This window comes from Oncorhynchus gorbuscha, linkage group LG12 (assembly GCF_021184085.1).
Source record: "Oncorhynchus gorbuscha isolate QuinsamMale2020 ecotype Even-year linkage group LG12, OgorEven_v1.0, whole genome shotgun sequence".
Lineage (NCBI taxonomy): Eukaryota > Metazoa > Chordata > Actinopteri > Salmoniformes > Salmonidae > Oncorhynchus > Oncorhynchus gorbuscha.
In genome coordinates this window covers 23,631,356-23,651,703 of record NC_060184.1, presented here as the reverse complement: position 1 = coordinate 23,651,703, position 20,348 = coordinate 23,631,356, and the positions used below count along the sequence as shown (strand labels likewise).

General features: G+C 47.4%; 1 protein-coding gene and 1 long non-coding RNA gene across 5 annotated transcripts in view; one reads left to right on the top strand and one right to left on the bottom strand.

The window, feature by feature from the left end:
* LOC123990730 (centrosomal protein of 85 kDa-like) overlaps window positions 1–20,348 on the bottom strand; it is a 100,438-nt gene that overhangs the window by 30,285 nt on the left and 49,805 nt on the right. For all 4 annotated transcript variants that reach the window (XM_046291549.1, XM_046291551.1, XM_046291548.1 and 1 more), the window contains one exon: window positions 13,739–14,538. In XM_046291549.1, the coding sequence (XP_046147505.1) occupies window positions 13,739–14,538 (800 nt within the window). The remainder of the gene's footprint in view (window positions 1–13,738; window positions 14,539–20,348) is intronic.
* On the top strand, window positions 1,679–11,586 carry LOC123990733. The gene is made up of 2 exons (XR_006830707.1): window positions 1,679–2,498; window positions 10,225–11,586. It is a non-coding gene; the product is annotated as an uncharacterized LOC123990733 (long non-coding RNA).

Below are 20,348 nucleotides of genomic sequence, written 5' to 3'. Positions count from 1 at the left end.
TAACCAGGACGACGTTGGGCCAATTGTGAGCAGCCCTATATGGGACTCCCAATCACGGCCGGTTGTGAGACAGCCTGGAATCAAACCAGGGTCTGTATAGCACTGTGATGCAGTGCTTTAGACCGCTGCGCCACTCGGGAGTCAAAATGCACTTCATATTTCTTCTGTAATACAAATGTCAATTTAGCCCTATCAATATAGGCTAATTGTCACGAGTATAAAGGGTTCAAAGTGTGTGTGAACGCGTACGAACACGCACACACACACAAACAGAGAGCCCGAAGGAACAATAAGGCACCAGGCTGGGAGGAGCCCGTGTGTTGACAGGTGAGGGATAGAGCGGTGTGGTCTGGGACACGGAGCCGAGAGATGTGGATGTTCTGCTCCTAAAGCATGGCCTTGGCCTTCACACACAGCCAGAGGGCACTGCCATGCCAGCTGCAACACACTGAGACCTGCTTATTACCCTCCGCTCTGTGTTTACGCATACACACATGCACTAAACACAGGCTGCAAACCAACCCAAAGAACGCGGGTCACAGTTAACGAGAACCACACTCGTGCTTGGACTTTAATGAACTAGCTAAACAACAGGTTCTGATATACACCACTCTCTCTCTGTGTCTGTGTGTGTCTCTCTCTCTCTCTCTCTCTCTCTCAATCCCCCACAAGATGAGAGGATTTGAGGGACAGGGATAGCAAGCTTTGGGACAAAGCCCTGCATAGATTGGTATGAATGGTGTATGTGTATGCGTGCGTGTTTTAGTTTCTCTGCTCCAGTGGGTGTGTGTACATGTGTGCGTGCGTGTTTTAGTTTCTCTGCTCCAGTGGGTGTGTGTGCGTGTGTGCGTGCGTGTTTTAGTTTCTCTGCTCCACTGGGTGGGTGTGTGTGTGTGTGTGTGTGCGTGCGTGCGTGTTTTAGTTTCTCTGTTCCAGTGTGTGTGTGCGTGTGTGTGTGCGTGTTTTAGTTTCTCTGTTCCAGTGGGTGTGGGTGTGTGCGTGCGTGTTTTAGTTTCTCTGTTCCAGTGGGTGTGTGTGCGTGTGTGCGTGCGTGTTTTAGTTTCTCTGTTCCAGTGGGTGGGTGTGTGTGTGTGTGTGCGTGCGTGTCTTAGTTTCTCTGTTCCAGTGGGTGTGTGTGCGTGTGCGCGTGCGTGTTTTAGTTTCTCTGTTCCAGTGGGTGTGTGTGCGTGCGTGATTTTGTTTCTCTGCTCCAGTGGGTGTGTGTGGAGAGTACAATCAGTAAGCCACAGCTTGGATGACATGCTTCATTAGACCTCTAATGAAGGGCACCGACCGCTGGCATCCAGCATGTGAGGGCATACCTGTGCCACCGCAGGAGGGGGTGCCAAGAACAGTACCCCCCCTGATGCACAGGAAACAGGGACGAAGCATGTCACCCTAAAGACCTTCCTCATTGTCCAAAGCAACAGGCATTTTGGAGCTTGCTTTGATTGAGTCAAGACCCAGCTCAAATCTCCTTTTAAGGAAGACAGAAGAGCCAAAAAGGCAGGATATTGTTTATGTTTTGGGGCTGAATAACGGTGCAGGAAAGTTCCCAGATCCAGAGTCCCTGGAGAGATTGATGACCACTGTGTTTTCTCTGATACATGGCATAGAAGACTGACTGCATGAAACAGCACTAGACAATCCTTCAAACACAAACAGGGTCTATGTGGGTCAGGAAGCATGTTCACACTGGAGCTGCAGCTATGCGACAAACTTACCAAACCTGCTTGACTGGAAGCCAGAAACGCTGATGGAGAACAAACTGCATCTGGCAAAATGAATTCTCAATAAGAAACCAGTAAGCAATGTTGTTGATGATTCTTTTCTCAGGAGACTTTCCAAGAACACCGATTCATTCTCGTGAGAGAGAAAGAACATCAACAGCAACAGCCATTTCAGCATGTAAATAAGCAACAGAATATAGCCAGCCGTTCATGGACATTCTCCTGAGAAACCAACAACCACCACGACATTGTGCCTTTCAATTGTGGCTGCTCATGACCTTCATGAGTGATAATCAGCCTACATTTGTCCTGTCAGAATGACCCGGTGTAACCTAATTAGCAGACAAGACTGTGAAGAGGCACAACTCCTCAGGGGTTTCAGATGGTTTAGGTCCTCCAGCTGCAGGCTTCCTCCTAGAGAGGGAGGAAGAGAACCAGTCCTGATAACATCAAACCCAGTGGTACTAACCTATATATGCCAGGTGAGGGGGTTGGCCCATCCATGCCTCCTCTTCCACAATAGAAGGATAAACAGACCACTCCCCCCAGGCAGCTACATCCCTCTCTCCCCCTCTCTATTCTCTACTCTCCGCCCATCTGATTTTCCTCCCTTAAACTAGATGACATAGCGTAGAGAGCTGCCAGAGAACCTTCTCGCCTGTTGGACTCACAGCCTTTCTCCCAGCCTCCACGCCAGACTGTCTGTGACCTCCAGAGCAGAATCTACCCATCCATCTATCCATTAATCCATCCACCCCTCTGGAGCAGGTAAGAACACAATCCTGATGACGATTTGTCTGTGGGAATGTCAACTTTCTCTGTAGCAAAGAGAAGAGGGGGAAAAAGGTAATACAGCTCCAGCTAATCTTGGGCTAAAATGATATTATCTACATTCATTTGAAACTAATAACAATGCATTTTTGGAGGGCTCCAAAAAGTCTCTTAAATGTAATCACTGGGTCCAGCTCTAACAGGAGTTCAAATAGATTAAAAAAATACATGAAAAGTTATACTTGTCTCGAGAGTAATGATGGTTTTCTGATACGCAATAGTGTTGTTATCAAGGCTAAATCCCGAGACAACGGTGAACTGCAGTCTGGGACAAAACAGTATCGAACATAACTGTCCTCCTGTCTAAACATACAAAGTAGTTCACAGCACGAGACACACACACGAATCAGAGGCCAGCCATGACCTATCCACAACACACACATTTGCACCTAGCAAAGGCCTGAAATGTGCATTTATTGAAATGAGTGGGTAGTCTGTGGACAGGAAAGGGTTCCCACCAACCAACAAACCATACACTGGAGGAAAGAACAGGAATGAAATGACCCATTCTGGCATGCCTCAGTGTAGAGTTGGGCAGTATCCAGATTTTCATATCGTCATACCGTCCTTCTCTCACACTGGGATTTACTGTGTAACAAGGGGGTGCCAAAAACACACAAAAATGCCCATTGGGCTTCTATTACCACAATGCTAAAAAAGTAGCACAAATAATAGTGAATTTCCATTGAGGCTGCTAAATAGGCCAATCTGGCTCACAAAGTTATACATATATAGGTAGGAGCTACCGAATGTCATTTTTGGTGAGTTTGGACATTTACATGTGAACGAGAGACATTGTGCAAATGAACAAAGTTTTGATCCATGCTTGTCTGAAGGAACAACAGTACTGTGTACTAAGGCTGTCCCTGACAACAACAAAAAATCTTGGTCAACCGAGTCGTCTGTTCTTTTGATCAATCGATTGGTTGAAATTTTACGTGTATTTTTTCCATATATAGACACATCCTATGTATTTGAATCAAATCAACCATATGCACTGAGCTTGTCTGACGCTTTAAGCTCACTGTTTGATTAAATAATTAAGACACAAATGACTAGAGGGGGTCAAACGCAATTGATTTCATTGTGCCGGGCCAGGCTCAGACTGTGTTAAAAAACATGACAGTGAGTGACTGTGACTAGCACCCATTGTCTCTCTCTTCTCCTGCTGCAGCAACCAAAACATAACATCAAAGTGTTTATCGCGCTGTCCGTGTTGCTTAGGCTGCAACATAATTACTTACAGCCATTTGAAAAGTTACTGAAATCCCTCATTTGTTTAGGAAAACCATTCCCTATTCCTCAACCCTTGCTCTCTTTACCTGACACATGCATGCATCACATGCACGTGACCAATAGGGCCTGACAGCATATCATAATCACATAAAAAATTGGTTATAACAAACAAAATGGATGCCAAGGACGTGACAAAGTTTACTGGTTGCTCAGGAGGTAAAGGGGAAGTCAGATGTGTGGAATAAATATGACTAGTTGTGAAAATATACTGGAGATAAAGAATAAGAAGGTAAGGAGAAAATGCTTCATGCATATTATGTATGCCAAACAGATGCTGTTAGATTACAAATATAATTTTTCTGACCATTTGGAACAATGTAAACAACACTAAAATAAATTCTGTTGTAACACTTTTTTGTAAAGCCTTTATTACAGCAAAGACTAAAAACAGTCACATTAATTTGTGAATGCAATTTACGAAATGGAACGGCGTGTTTATTGTTCAAGGTTCGCCTATAAAAGTATTGAAATATAGGCCTTAGTAAATTACGGTATTAAGACTAAACAGGATGCTCTCTGAGGCCTACGGTGGTTATACAATGCTGCTGTACTTAGCCTGCTAATGATAATGACATTACTTATTATTATAATAATGATCATAATAATAATAATAAGTAATAATAACAATTATTATTATGATGAATATACATTTTCTGACCATTTGGAACAGTGTAAACAACACTAAATAATAATGCCAGAGGCTGTTCTCACAAAGTGTAAAGCCTTAATTACAGCATAACAAAGATTAAAAACAGACAGATTTGTGAAACTTGTTGTGGTTGTGTGAGGCATGGTGCTCAAGAAATCAGTAGGCTATTAAACAAACACTCTAACAGGCAACAGAAGCAGGATCTGCCTTATTTCTGTATTTATATATATGGATGATTTATAAAGCCAGGCACATTTAACAGTTAGGATATTGATTATAGACATCATTTAGTTGGGGTTTCCTCTCTCCTCACTTTTCTTAGACAATAAGACACGGGCTGTTTTCTCGTCTTCTCATTCTGCTGCTGCCTCCACCACATTGCGCTCAACACCAATATGCTGGTTAACTTTGCTATTATGGATATAGCAACATTTATCTAGGAAAATGGAGGAGAGGAGAAAAACACAAGGATATTAAGCTGCAGTAGCAGCTGTACAGATATCTCATCCAAAGGGCTTTGACTTCTCAAACACGGTAGAAAGCTAACACAATATGATGGTCCAGCTGTGCATTGACCCCCAGCTCCCGCTTTCTCCCGTTGTGCTATTTACAAACTAACACGTGACTGGCTCAACTGTTCTGAGGAACTACGGTAAACTACGGTAAACTTCATCATGTCAAATAATGTGACAGATAAAATGCAGAACACAATCTGCTTTATCTCCTAACATATCTCCTAACCCAAGCCTTCCGATAATCACTTCCCATTTCATTGTAATCTATATTTCAATATTACCTGGTGGAAGAGGCTGATATGAAGAGGATTCTTGTTTGAATAGAACAGACATTTTTTAGTTGTCCATTCATTGACCACAGTTCACACTGCTGTATGTACTGGAATTGGGTCTGTTTAACATTGGCGGTCACTGTTGCCTGTGGAGGACTCTAACTCATGCCCTCTCCTGGGCCACACAACCACAGTGATGTCCAGTCCCCTCTGCATTACTGTGTGATGTCATCGTGGAATGTTCAGTTTAACGGCCTATTGGAAGCCTTCCTCTCCCTGCCTGCACATGACTTATTATCACCGCAGCTATGCCAAGAGAGCAGAACATTTTAAAAACACGAGCATTATTGGCATGGGAATGCTTCTGCCAGGCTTCAGAAGGATTTCCTTCTTAGGTTTGATTCAATTGAATGTTCTTCTTTGTTTTTCACCCACTGGCTCCTTAGAACCATGGCAACATTTTTATGAAGAAGAATGGTGGGTTTGGGTTTTAAATCAAAACAACGACCCCGTAGGGTTTCAATTATGGGTGTGCTGATCTTATTATACTCTTATTCCTAATTACTTTCACTTTCGAGAGGAGCAAACATTTCTCTCCCGACACTTGGCCTAGGCCATTGGGATAATCTCAGTGCCTAACATTTGTACAATCAAAATAAACTATCGACATTTGTCATTGTATTATCTAATGAACTGACGCCCAGTAAACGTACCTGGGCTATAATAAATAATAACAGCATGGGCTTGGATCACCACATAACGACGTCAGCAATGGAATAATTATACGGACAGACATAGTAGGCCTACTGCCAAGTCAACAGACATAGTAGGCCTACTGCCAAGTCAACAGACATAGTAGGCCTACTGCCAAGTCAACAGACATAGTAGGCCTACTGCCAAGTCAACAGACATAGTAGGCCTACTGCCAAGTCAACAGACATAGTAGGCCTACTGCCAAGTCAACAGACATAGTAGGCCTACTGCCAAGTCAACAGACATAGTAGGCCTACTGCCAAGTCAACAGACATAGTAGACCTACTGCCAAGTAAACAGACATAGTAGGCCTACTGCCAAGTCAACAGACATAGTAGGCCTACTGCCAAGTCAACAGACATAGTAGGCCTACTGCCAAGTTGACAGACATAGTAGGCCTACTGCCAAGTCAACAGACATAGTAGGCCTACTGCCAAGTCAACAGACATAGTAGGCCTACTGCCAAGTCAACAGACATAGTAGGCCTACCGCCAAGTCAACAGACATAGTAGGCCTACTGCCAAGTCAACAGACATAGTAGGCCTACTGCCAAGTCGACAGACATAGTAGGCCTACTGCCAAGTCGACAGACATAGTAGGCCTGCTGCCAAGTCAATAGACATAGTAGGCCTACTGCCAAGTTGACAGACATAGTAGGCCTACTGCCAAATTGACAGACATAGTAGGACTACTGCCAAGTTGACAGACATAGTAGGCCTACTGCAATGTTGACAGACATAGTAGGCCTACTGCCAAGTTGACAGACATAGTAGGCCTACTGCCAAGTTGACAGACAAAGTAGGCCTACTGCCAAGTTGACAGACAAAGTAGGCCTACTGCCAAGTTGACAGACATAGTAGGTCTACTGCAATGTTGACAGACATAGTAGGCCTACTTCCAAGTTGACAGACATAGTAGGCCTACTGCCAAGTTGACAGACAAAGTAGGCCTACTGCCAAGTCAACAGACATAGTAGGCCTACTGCCAAGTCAACAGACATAGTAGGCCTACTGCAAAGTCAACAGACATAGTAGGCCTACTTCCAAGTTGACAGACATAGTAGGCCTACTGCCAAGTCAACAGACATAGTAGGCCTACTGCCAAGTCAACAGACATAGTAGGCCTACTGCCAAGTCAACAGACATAGTAGGCCTACAGCCAAGTCAACAGACATAGTAGGCCTTTCATCATGCTGGGTTCTGGGCCTCCCCTTCAGAAGGCCCAGGTCGCAGTGAATGAGTAGATGGTGACATGTTTAGTGGTGCCAAGGGAGATGTTATTATTCATTAACTTATTATGCCCCCTTGTCTTGACATGAAGGGGGAAACTCTCATGACCACTCCACGCTGGAAGCTCCAGTGAAGTGGCCACTAGTGATCTCCTTAGAACAGCCTAGCATTCCTCTCAACCACAATGGAATGGAAACAACAACTCCGAAAAATGAGAAATGTACGAAAATAATGTTCTATGCAGCATTCTACGAGCTGAGATTTCGTTGTCTACTATGCGACAGACTGCTTTCTTAGTGTTTTTGGCTCTGTAGCAGAGATCTATAGGAGATCACAGAGCTAGTGATCACAGTGATAAGCCAGGTGCTATAGTGGATAGAGGAAAGGGCCTTAGTCATCACAGATTTATTATCAGGACTCTAGAGATGACTCAGATTCAACATTCTGACACATTAAATCCACACTCTCCTGCTCCCTGCCCATGCTTGGCACCCCTCTCCCAGTTCCCCTCCCTCCTCACTGTTGGTGTCCACAGGGTCAGGTCAGAAACATGTTTAAGAGGGGTTTAGGTTTGGCTAGTGTTGAAATGGACTCCACCCCTGTGATATAGCCAAAGGTCAGCCCTAAGAATACCCGCTGGCACATAGCTGGAGCCGGGCAGATAACTGCTGTCAGCGGGTAAGGCCACCGCCTCCCTTCAGGGAACCAGCAGGGCCCAGGGGAAGAGCTGGGAGAGTGACTCACAGACCCTCACCTTCCCTGGGCATGCCCGTCACTGAGGAGACCCTGTGGGGAGAGAGGAGTCTGGAAGGAGGGATAATGCCTGTCTGGATGGAGTAGAGAGAAGTGGGGCTGCTCTGACAATCACAATGCAGTGCACATATTCTCGGCACAAAATGCCGGAGAGTTTTACCCACGGTAATGTCCGTAACAGCCCTCACTCAGCCACTGAGATGTTTGGATGGTCACATCACCAGTCAGAAGTGTGCGTTCAAATAAGGGGTGTGATCTCCAGCATGTGATCTCCAGCAGGTTTTATCCGTCCATATTATGCACTGCCTGAGATAACGCAGTGAGCCAGATCAATAAGACACACCGTATACAACTTCTACTCTCTCCATTGTATAGTTGTCAAAGACGCAGCAGAGAAGTGGGGAGTTCATTTGTCTGTCTAAAGCGGGTGCAGTACATGAAACACATATTCCACATATAATCATCATCGAACCATCCACCTACAGCATCACCACCTTCAAGAACCCTGAAAGTATTCAAATATACCAAAATACACAAAGGCACATTTAAAAACAAGCCAAATACACCCTGAATACCAAATGGAAACATCCTGGGTTACAAACATCACTTCAAACCTAGCTCCTGACTCGATAAGCAACGTGTAAACCTCTTAGAGAGAAAGGTACAAAACCGTTCACCTTTTCAGAAGGACTAGCGGTGCATCCTTCATCATTTAAAATAAGATTGGCCATATCCCGCCAGACGGAAAATATCATTTATAGAGAGGAAGGAATTATGTGAGAAGACTGGAGTCCATTTTATCATGGAGATAGGAGATCTGTGATAGATTATAAAGCCTGAGGTTATGTGGACCCCAAAGTGAGTGGTGTTTGATTATTATTCCTGTCGTTGGCCATGATGGGTGAGGGTGGAGTAAAATGTGTCCTTCAGTTCAACCCTTTAAGTAATGAACAGTATGTGACTGATCATTTCCTCCTGACTCCGTTCCACAGTGTGTTTCTGTTTGTGTCTTCTGCATGCTCACTGACTCAACCTTCTCTGCTGCCCCCAACCCCCAGCTCAGCTCCATCAGGCCCCTGGGCACCGGGACCACTCCTGTCACCTCCACCACCTCCCTCCATCACCCACCCCACCACTACACTATCATCTGCACCACCTCTCTGCACACCTGTCCTGCACTAACCTGCGGCCACCACTAGAGTGCACTCTCGCCCCTTCACTCCCTCTCACTGCTCAGCACCGAGCCCCAGCATGGAGAAGGTGCAGCACACGATGCGCTCGGCCATCCGCAGGGCCTCCATGGTGGTGGACGTGCCCCCCCAGGCCAAGCAGAACTTGCAGGAGCTCTTTGTCAACTTCAGCCTGATCCTCATCTGCCTGCTGCTCATCTACATCATCGTGTTGTTGATGTGAGGGCCTCAGAGGGGCCGGGAGGGGCCAGGCTACAGCCCAACAGGGTCATGACCTCTCAAGAGGGCCAAACAATGGAAGGGAAGGGGAGGGGAGGAGGGGATTGGGTGGCAAACATGGAGATTATCCTCGTATCTTGTAAACTGGTTTTCATTTGAAAGGAATTTGTGTAGAATAAGATCAGATTCTGTTTTTGTAGTTTAATAAAATCTGCCTGATGTTAATGGCACAACTATAACCACTCATTATAACACTATAAAGGTGCCGTGTGTGAGTTGCAGTAGAAGGTTGTTGGTCTCAGATGCAGTTTATGTCAGTTGTGTGTCACACATGCCACCCTCCTGTAGGTCTGTCATCCGTGCTCCACATCATGTCACCACCACAGTGTCTCTGCCACCTCTCACTAGAACTCAACGCCTGCAGCCACCTGGCTACACTGGGCTAGTCACACACACACACAAACACACACACACACACGCACGCACGCACGCACGCACGCACGCAAAAGCGCACACACACGCACACACACACACACGCACGCACGCACGCAAAAGCGCACACACACGCAAAAGCGCACACACACGCACACACAAGCACAGACAAAAACACACACGCACAAGCACAGACACTCACACAAGCACACACACAGAGACACGCACAGACAGACAAAATAAACTTACTGACCATATTAACCCAGGAGAATCAGACTTGTAATGTGGGTGATGATCATGTGTATGTCTGTGTAAGTGTTCCAGTCTCTCACTGGGCCCCTGTTTTCCCTCCCAGACCTATGTAGCTGAACCAACAACCACCACAGCACAGCGAGGGCTAAGCAGGGGGGTGTAACGATCCACCAAACCATCTCCATCACTGGTCTTCCTGAGGACACCTCCAGAATTACCCACTTAACTGAAGAGCTTTGCCCAGAATTGGTCACTCTGCCTGGGGCATTTGCAGCCTCAACCCAGCCTCTCCATGTCGAGTGAAACCATGGACCTGGTCAACAACCGCGGCCTCAACCTGATGCTCAACTTCCTCCTCATCGTCATCATGCTGCTCCTCATGCTTGTCCTGGTCAAACTCATGTAACCTCTGACATACAGTATGACCTCATGGCATAGGTTGAGCAACTCCAGTCCCCAAGGGCCACAGGGTCTGATGGGAGTCCCTCTACCTCTGATTTGATCATATAAACACACCATGGCTTCAACTAATTATTATTCAACAGTTCACATCAAAAATCACTGAAGAAAGGCCATTGAACCTGTTGGGAGTAGAACTAAACATTGTGAGCTTTTGGAGAGTAGAAAAGAGTTTGGGATTCCATGAGATCGTTGCATGGGATGGCAAGATTCAAAATATCAATTAACAGGAGGATGAAACTCCACCCACCGATGGTAAAGAATAGAACGCCCTCCTTTACGTTTAGTTTACCTCCCTCTAGTGGTAGAATCCCCAAACTGCACCACATCTACTTCTGGCCAGGGCACTGAGCACAGAGATACATCCATGCTCTCTGTTCCTCATTCTCGAGTTGTGGTTGATATGAGCCATAGAGAACAATCATTTTGAAAGCTTTAACGCTCACAGTCACCGACTATTCTAAGCTATTAGGACCAAAGCACATGTTACAAATGACAACTGAAATGCAACTGAAAATGGTTAAAGCCAGACACCGACCGTCCTTTTCCGTGTGTTATGAGTTGTTTATGTAACTGTTGAGTGAAGCCTAGGCTCCTTCCCTTTGGAGACTCAGGTTGCTCTTGAACTAGTAGCTGATAAGTACAACAGATACTTGGCTCAATAAACATGGGTACGTAACAGCCTAAGCATGTAAACCTTTCAGTGAAATATGTAATATTGTTACTACAATATCCGAACATAACTGTGTGCTGTAGTGAAAATGTTTTCGTGTTCAGTAGTAGAGGTTGGTTTGTTTTGGCAGAGTAATGAACAGAGTAAATAGAGCAAACACCTCCAGCTAAACACAGGGAAGCCCTCTGCAGTGTGAAGAAACATGCACGACCACTGCAGAACTGTTGTAGTGTTGTCTGTCTGCAGGCGCTGGCTCCACTTTACACTTTCTTATGTCGCACAGCATTTTCTAAAGAATGTTATAAAATAAAGATAAAATACACAAACTATAAAGCATTTGTCTGTCTTCATTGAAAATTGTAAGGACTTCGTTAAAATTATGGAATGCAGGTGCAACTTTTATCTTTGGTCTATAGGAAAAACGGCAACGCCTCAGACACCCACCAGAGGGCGCCATGACCTCAAATTTAGTCCTACATGAACGTGCACAATTTGGAGGGAAATACTGACCAGCTTTGAATACAGACTCATCACATATTGTGGTGAAAATCTGTCAGGTTAACACCCACAACAACAAACTAACAGCCTTCAGTTCCCTTGACAGAGTCCCCTGACTAGGTGTCTAACAGATACTGTGGCCTACTTCCTGCCAGTTCTCTGTTGCCAATGACTGGAACCAACTGCAAAAATGTACTGAAGCTGGAGACTTATATCTCCCTCTCTAACTTTCAGCATCAGCTGTCAGACAGCTTACCAATCACTGTACCTGTACACAGCCCATCTGTAAATAGCCCACCCGACTACCTCATCCCCATATTGTTATGTATCTTCTTGCTCTTTTGCACCCCAGTATCTCTACTTGGAAAACATCACCTGCACATCTATCACTCCAGTATTAATGCTAAATTGTAATTATTTCACCTCTATGGCCTATTTATTGCCTTACCTCCCTACTCTTCTACATTTGCACACACTGTACATAGATTTTTCTATTGTGTTATTGACTGTAAGTTTGTTTGTGTAACTCTGTGTTGTTGTTTTTGTCGCACTGCTTTGCTTTATCTTGGCCGCAGTTGTAAATGAGAACTTGTTCTCCACTGGCCTACCTGGTTAAATAAAGGTGTTCTCAACTGGCCTACCTGGTTAAATAATGGTGTTCTCAACTGGCCTACCTGGTTAAATAAAGGTGTTCTCAACTGGCCTACCTGGTTAAATAATGGTGTTCTCAACTGGCCTACCTGGTTAAATAAAGGTGTTCTCAACTGGCCTACCTGGTTAAATAATGGTGTTCTCCACTGGCCTACCTGGTTAAATAAAGGTGTTCTCAACTGGCCTACCTGGTTAAATAATGGTGTTCTCAACTGGCCTACCTGGTTAAATAATGGTGTTCTCCACTGGCCTACCTGGTTAAATAATGGTGTTCTCCACTGGCCTACCTGGTTAAATAAAGGTGTTCTCCACTGGCCTACCTGGTTAAATAATGGTGTTCTCAACTGGCCTACCTGGTTAAATAATGGTGTTCTCAACTGGCCTACCTGGTTAAATAATGGTGTTCTCAACTGGTCTACCTGGTTAAATAATGGTGTTCTCCACTGGCCTACCTGGTTAAATAATGGTGTTCTCCACTGGCCTACCTGGTTAAATAATGGTGTTCTCAACTGGCCTACCTGGTTAAATAATGGTGTTCTCCACTGACCTACCTGGTTAAATAATGGTGTTCTCAACTGGCCTACCTGGTTAAATAAAGGTGTTCTCCACTGGCCTACCTGGTTAAATAATGGTGTTCTCAACTGGCCTACCTGGTTAAATAAAGGTGTTCTCCAATGGCCTACCTGGTTAAATAATGGTGTTCTCAACTGGCCTACCTGGTTAAATAATGGTGTTCTCAACTGGCCTACCTGGTTAAATAATGGTGTTCTCAACTGGCCTACCTGTTTAAATAAAGGTGTTCTCCACTGGCCTACCTGGTTAAATAATGGTGTTCTCAACTGGCCTACCTGGTTAAATAAAGGTGTTCTCCACTGGCCTACCTGGTTAAATAATGGTGTTCTCAACTGGCCTACCTGGTTAAATAATGGTGTTCTCAACTGGCCTACCTGGTTAAATAAAGGTGTTCTCCACTAGCCTACCTGGTTAAATAAAGGTGTTCTCCACTGGCCTACCTGGTTAAATAAAGGTGTTCTCAACTGGCCTACCTGGTTAAATAATGGTGTTCTCCACTGGCCTACCTGGTTAAATAAAGGTGTTCTCCACTGGCCTACCTTGTTAAATAAAGGTGTTCTCAACTGGCCTACCTGGTTAAATAATGGTGTTCTCAACTGGCCAGCTGGTTAAATAAAGGTGTTCTCCACTGGCCTACCTGGTTAAATAATGGTGTTCTCCACTGGCCTACCTGGTTAAATAATGGTGTTCCCAACTGGCCTACCTGGTTAAATAAAGGGGAAATACATGTTTTTAAATGTACTTCCTCGTCCCCTCCTCTCACCTGGTTGAGCTCGGCCTCCTGACGCAACCTCTCTCTCTGCTGCTGCTCCTGTTGCCAGGCCGACAAGCCCCCACATAGCTCTGTCCCAGGTCCGGGAGGCCGGTACTCCATCTGCTCACTCAGCCACATCTGGGTCCTCACCGCCGGCTGGATGGGGGACCCTCCTACTGCCTGGTGGCCCAGTGGCAGGCCCCTCTGGCTGGGTACCGTCAGCCCGACGCCAGGGTGCTTGGTCTCCGGTAAGGCACTGTAGGTCAGGTCTAAGGTGTTGGGTTTGAGCGGAGATGAGCAGGCCGAGTGAGACTCTGTCTTAGTACTTAGGGGGTATTTGTACCGGGCCTCAGCCCCTGGGGAGCGCAGGTGGAGTCCTTGGGATAGGTAGGGTTCTGTGGGGCGCAGAGGGTCCTGCATGTAACCGTAGAGCATGCCTCTGTCCAGGGAACCGTGGGGGTCAGGGCGGTATGCTGCCCGTCCCACAGGGCTGGACTTCTCTTGGACGCTGAGGCGGGTGAGGGAGGACCAGCGTCGGACGGGCCGGGGGTCCTTCATGTCCAGGGGGCTGTCGAGGGGCGAGGGCAGCTGGCAGGAAGACCAAGGGCTGACGGGCCGGGGGTCCTTCATATCCAGGGGGCTGTTGAGGGGCGAGGGCAGCTGGCAGGAGGACCAGGGGCTGCCCCCAGGGGAGAGTACCGTGCTGAGCTTGGAGCCGGAAGAGGGCGAGGGCATGACGTGGGCCGTGGGGAGGGAACCCTGGGAGCACAGTGGCTGGAAGGACAGTGTGGTGCTGCTGCCAGACTGGTCTGAAGGACAGGAGAGAGGGAACGAGAAAGACACTTAGAGAAGCAGAACAGTATGTGTGGACTATCTTACTTATTCAAACTACATACATTTCTACAACAAAATGACCACAACTGTATTGGAATTGCAGACTTTGGGAACAAAGGAAGTGCTTCAGAGTGATTCCTCTAAACATTGTACTGCACAGTGTGTTCCAAGAACCATCTCATACATCTTACTGGGCATTATGTTTTCTGAAAGGCCTCCTGGTTCATAAAAGGCTGCAGTAGGTCTAACTCATATTCTGTTCTCTCTGCTACTGCAGGGCAAGCGGTACACCAGGTCTGGAACCAACAGCACCCTGAACAGCTTCTATCCCCAAGCCATAAGACTGATAAATAGTTAGTTAAAGTTACCAAGTAACCAATAAACCAATTTTACACTAACAAGTTTTTTTCACATACGCTGCTTCTGCTACTATCTGTTATCTACCCTGTTGCCTAGTCACTTTATCCTATATGTACCTATCTACCTCCATTACCTCATACCCTGCACAGTAAGCATTTCAGTAAGCATTTCACTGTTAGTCTACACCTGTTGTGTCTCTCTGCCTTGTTGAAGGGCCCATCAGTAAGCATTTCACTGTTAGTCTACACCTGTTGTTTCTCTCTGCCTTGTTGAAGGGCCCATCAGTAAGCATTTCACTGTTAGTCTACACCTGTTGTTTCTCTCTGCCTTGTTGAAGGGCCCATCAGTAAGCATTTCACTGTTAGTCTACACCTGTTGTTTCTCTCTGCCTTGTTGAAGGGCCCATCAGTAAGCATTTCACTGTTAGTCTACACCTGTTGTTTCTCTCTGCCTTGTTGAAGGGCCCATCAGTAAGCATTTCACTGTTAGTCTACACCTGTTGTTTCTCTCTGCCTTGTTGAAGGGCCGTCAGTAAGCATTTCCCTGTTAGTCTACACCTGTTGTTTCTCTCTGCCTTGTTGAAGGGCCCATCAGTAAGCATTTCACTGTTAGTCTACACCTGTTGTTTCTCTCTGCCTTGTTGAAGGGCCCATCAGTAAGCATTTCACTGTTAGTCTACACCTGTTGTTTCTCTCTGCCTTGTTGAAGGGCCCATCAGTAAGCATTTCACTGTTAGTCTACACCTGTTGTTTCTCTCTGCCTTGTTGAAGGGCCGTCAGTAAGCATTTCCCTGTTAGTCTACACCTGTTGTTTCTCTCTGCCTTGTTGAAGGGCCCATCAGTAAGCATTTCACTGTTAGTCTACACCTGTTGTTTCTCTCTGCCTTGTTGAAGGGCCCATCAGTAAGCATTTCACTGTTAGTCTACACCTGTTGTTTCTCTCTGCCTTGTTGAAGGGCCCATCAGTAAGCATTTCACTGTTAGTCTACACCTGTTGTTTCTCTCTGCCTTGTTGAAGGGCCCATCAGTAAGCATTTCACTGTTAGTCTACACCTGTTGTTTCTCTCTGCCTTGTTGAAGGGCCCATCAGTAAGCATTTCCCTGTTAGTCTACACCTGTTGTGTCTCTCTGCCTTGTTGAAGGGCCCATCAGTAAGCATTTCACTGTTAGTCTACACCTGTTGTTTCTCTCTGCCTTGTTGAAGGGCCCATCAGTAAGCATTTCACTGTTAGTCTACACCTGTTGTTTCTCTCTGCCTTGTTGAAGGGCCCATCAGTAAGCATTTCACTGTTAGTCTACACCTGTTGTTTCTCTCTGCCTTGTTGAAGGGCCCATCAGTAAGCATTTCACTGTTAGTCTACACCTGTTGTTTACAAAGCATTTGACAAACACAATTTGATTCATAGGACACACACACAAACGGCCAGTCACACACACTTAGAAACACCGTGGGGAAACGAAAAGTTGTGCCTACGGCTGCCTGGCTGAGCCATTGTAAACTACCAAAGCAAGACATATTAGCTCCCCAGTTCACGTCTGAAAATGGATGATAGTATAATATCTTAAAGCCCCATTCTGTAATGAATAGGAAGAACCCTATGGACTAGTACTACTGTAGACCGTAGCACTAAAATACAGCCACTATGAGTACGCCGGTAGGAATGGACTCCAAACCAATAATCCTTTCAGCCCATTACATCAGCACATCATGGGAACCATGCAACAACCAGTGGCCCATATCCATCTTTCATCATGTACTGAAATAGACAAATATAAAAGACATCAAAGCCTCCAGCAGGGCTTCCGTGCATCTTATTAAAACTAGAGTACTCTGCAATGCAGCAGAGCAGGAATGTACTGTTGCAGAAGTACTGTAAGTAGCCGGGCTTTGTTTGGGGGGAAAAGAGAGAGGAGAGTAAGGCACAGAGACAGGGAAAGTCTGGAAGCTGGGGCAGAGTGGGTGGACAGTAGCTTGGTCTCAGCTTCGGGCCAACTTCTTTGTCATTCCTTGTCATGCCTTTATATAGAGAAATACGGTTGCCATGGTAACATACACCACAGAGGACTGAGCAGTTGGTTAAACTAAAGCACATTGATCTGCCACCAGATGAGGAGGACAGAGGACCTGTCTGATGGTGACAGGTCAGGGCAGTCCTCCAACATCCCCACAGTCCTCCAGTACAGGCAGCAAAGAACTGCTCCTGGCCAACACAGACCCCTGTGTAATTTCCCTTCAAATGAATCTCAATGATTGATGACCAGAAAAACAGAGTCCAAAGAACCTCTGCCAAAAAAAAAGAGCATTGCAGGGAAGGATGCTGACTGTTCTGTACCCTGACAGAGATGCTATGGAGGAGGAGCCAGCCAGGCAGGGCAGTGACAGAGATGCTATGGAGGAGGAGCCAGCCAGGCAGGGCAGTGACAGAGATGCTATGGAGGAGGAGCCAGCCAGGCAGGGCAGTGACAGTGATGCTATGGAGGAGGAGCCAGCCAGGCAGGGCAGTAACAGAGATGCTATGGAGGAGGAGCCAGCCAGGCAGGGCAGTGACAGTGATGCTATGGAGGAGCCAGCCAGGCAGGGCAGTGACAGTGATGCTATGGAGGAGGAGCCAGCCAGGCAGGGCAGTGACAGAGATGCTATGGAGGAGGAGCCAGCCAGGCAGGGCAGTGACAGAGATGCTATGGAGGAGGAGCCAGCCAGGCAGGGCAGTGACAGAGATGCTATGGAGGAGGAGCCAGCCAGGCAGGGCAGTGACAGAGATGCTATGGAGGAGGAGCCAGCCAGGCAGGGCAGTGACATAGCAGTCCTTCTGTCAGCCCTCCTCATGTCAAATTATTCATTAGTGCCATTCACATGACATCCCCCAAATGCACATGCCTAACGACCGCAATGTTGTCAAATATGTGAAAATGGCACTGGGAGACACATTAAATGATCCATTATGATTTTATCCTTTGTCGAGTTATAAGGTTAATCAACTTAAAAGATTCAGCAATATTTTGAAAGTTCAGAATGGAGGTCAATTGCACTGGTTTACAAGCTGTACTGAAGTAGCCTACTTGGACTGATTTGTACCGAGACAAAGACCCTGTTGTCATCCCACCCAGATTCCATTGGTGGGTTTTCAGTTCTTATGGGTTCAGTTCCCACTCACCTTGAGCCCCGGGAAACCTTTAGGTTAGGGAGCAAATATCCTCAACCCCCAGCCCCTCCAGCTGTTCTGTTTACCCCTCTCCTCAACCCCCACCCCCAGCCCAGTTGAGGGGTGGTGTAGCCAGAGCAGCTGGAGGGGCTGGGGGTTGAGGAGTGATGTAGCCAGAACAGCTGGAGGGGCTGGGGGTTGAGGAGTGATGTAGCCAGAACAGCTGGAGGGGCTGGGGGTTGAGGAGAGGGGTAAACAGAACAGCTGGAGGGGCTGGGGGTTGAGGAGTGATGTAGCCAGAACAGCTGGAGGGGCTGGGGGTTGAGGAGAGGGGTAAAACAGAACAGCTGGAGGGGCTGGGGGTTGAGGAGAGGGGTAAACAGAACAGCTGGAGGGGCTGGGGGTTGAGGAGTGATGTAGCCAGAACAGCTGGAGGGGCTGGGGGTTGAGGAGAGGGGTAAACAGAACAGCTGGAGGGGCTGGGGGTTGAGGAGAGGGGTAAACAGAACAGCTAGAGGGGCTGGGGGTTGAGGAGAGGGGTAAACAGAGCAGCTGGAGGGGCTGGGGGTTGAGGAGAGGGGTAAACAGAACAGCTGGAGGGGCTGGGGGTTGAGGAGAGGGGTAAACAGAGCAGCTGGAGGGGCTGGGGGTTGAGGAGTGGTGTAGCCAGAGCAGCTGGAGGGGCTGGGGGTTGAGGAGTGGTGTAGCCAGAACAGCTGGAGGGGCTGGGGGTTGAGGAGTGGTGTAGCCAGAACAGCTGGAGGGGCTGAGGAGTGGTGTAGCCAGAACAGCTGGAGGGGCTGGGGGTTGAGGAGTGGTGTAGCCAGAACAGCTGGAGGGGCTGGGGGCTGAGGAGTGGTGTAGCCAGAACAGCTGGAGGGGTTGAGGAGTGGTGTAGCCAGAGCAGCTGGAGGGGCTGAGGAGTGGTGTAGCCAGAGCAGCTGGAGGGGCTGAGGAGTGGTGTAGCCAGAGCAGCTGGAGGGGCTGAGGAGTGGTGTAGCCAGAGCAGCTGGAGGGGCTGAGGAGTGGTGAGGCCAGAACAGCTGGAGGGGCTGAGGAGTGGTGTAGCCAGAACAGCTGGAGGGGTTGAGGAGTGGTGTAGCCAGAACAGCTGGAGGGGTTGAGGAGTGGTGTAGCCAGAACAGCTGGAGGGGTTGAGGAGTGGTGTAGCCAGAACAGCTGGAGGGGTTGAGGAGTGGTGTAGCCAGAACAGCTGGAGGGGTTGAGGAGTGGTGTAGCCAGAACAGCTGGAGGGGCTGAGGAGTGGTGTAGCCAGAACAGCTGGAGGGGCTGAGGAGTGGTGTAGCCAGAACAGCTGGAGGGGCTGAGGAGTGGTGTAGCCAGAACAGCTGGAGGGGCTGGGGGCTGAGGAGTGGTGTAGCCAGAACAGCTGGAGGGGCTGGGGGTTGAGGAGTGGTGTAGCCAGAACAGCTGGAGGGGTTGAGGAGTGGTGTAGCCAGAACAGCTGGAGGGGTTGAGGAGTGGTGTAGCCAGAACAGCTGGAGGGGCTGAGGAGTGGTGTAGCCAGAACAGCTGGAGGGGCTGAGGAGTGGTGTAGCCAGAACAGCTGGAGGGGCTGGGGGTTGAGGAGTGGTGTAGCCAGAACAGCTGGAGGGGCTGGGGGCTGAGGAGTGGTGTAGCCAGATCAAGTCATTCTGGTTATGAGACAGCACATTCCACACAGGACCGGCTGCCACTCAAATCCCTTTCTCCAAGTCTCACACAACACTTCCTGCCCTAGCCGTGTGCAATAACCTGGTCTGGACGCGGTTATTCTAAACCAGACCTCCAGACCACTAACACAGACCCCTACAGGCAGTCTGGAAGGCATGATGGCTCAAAGTGAAGAAGACACAAGTCCAACAACCTGGAAAAGGCATTCAGTATGTTAACACTGACAACCATCTCTGACAGCCTGATGATGCTGCCATGTACAGTAGTTGATGGTAACTGATATGACAGTGGGCTACCAGGGAGCAACCACAAAGAGAAAACACCACCTAGTGGTGACAGGACCGGTGGCCCGGGAGGATGTTTTCTGGACAAAGGGAGGAAAAATAAAGGAGAGGATTTGGCTTTTACAAGTTTGGGAGTGGCATTATATTTTTAAACGCTGCCAATAAGCTTGTTGCTGGAGCAAAATCACCAAAAAAAGGATTGTGAAAGACTACACGGTGTTCAGAGGCCAAGCAGGCTTGAATAAAACTTGATGAAATACCTGGGCCTTATCAAGAGTGATTTCAGATGTTATTTTACTGTATGAAATCAAAGAGGGGCAAGAGC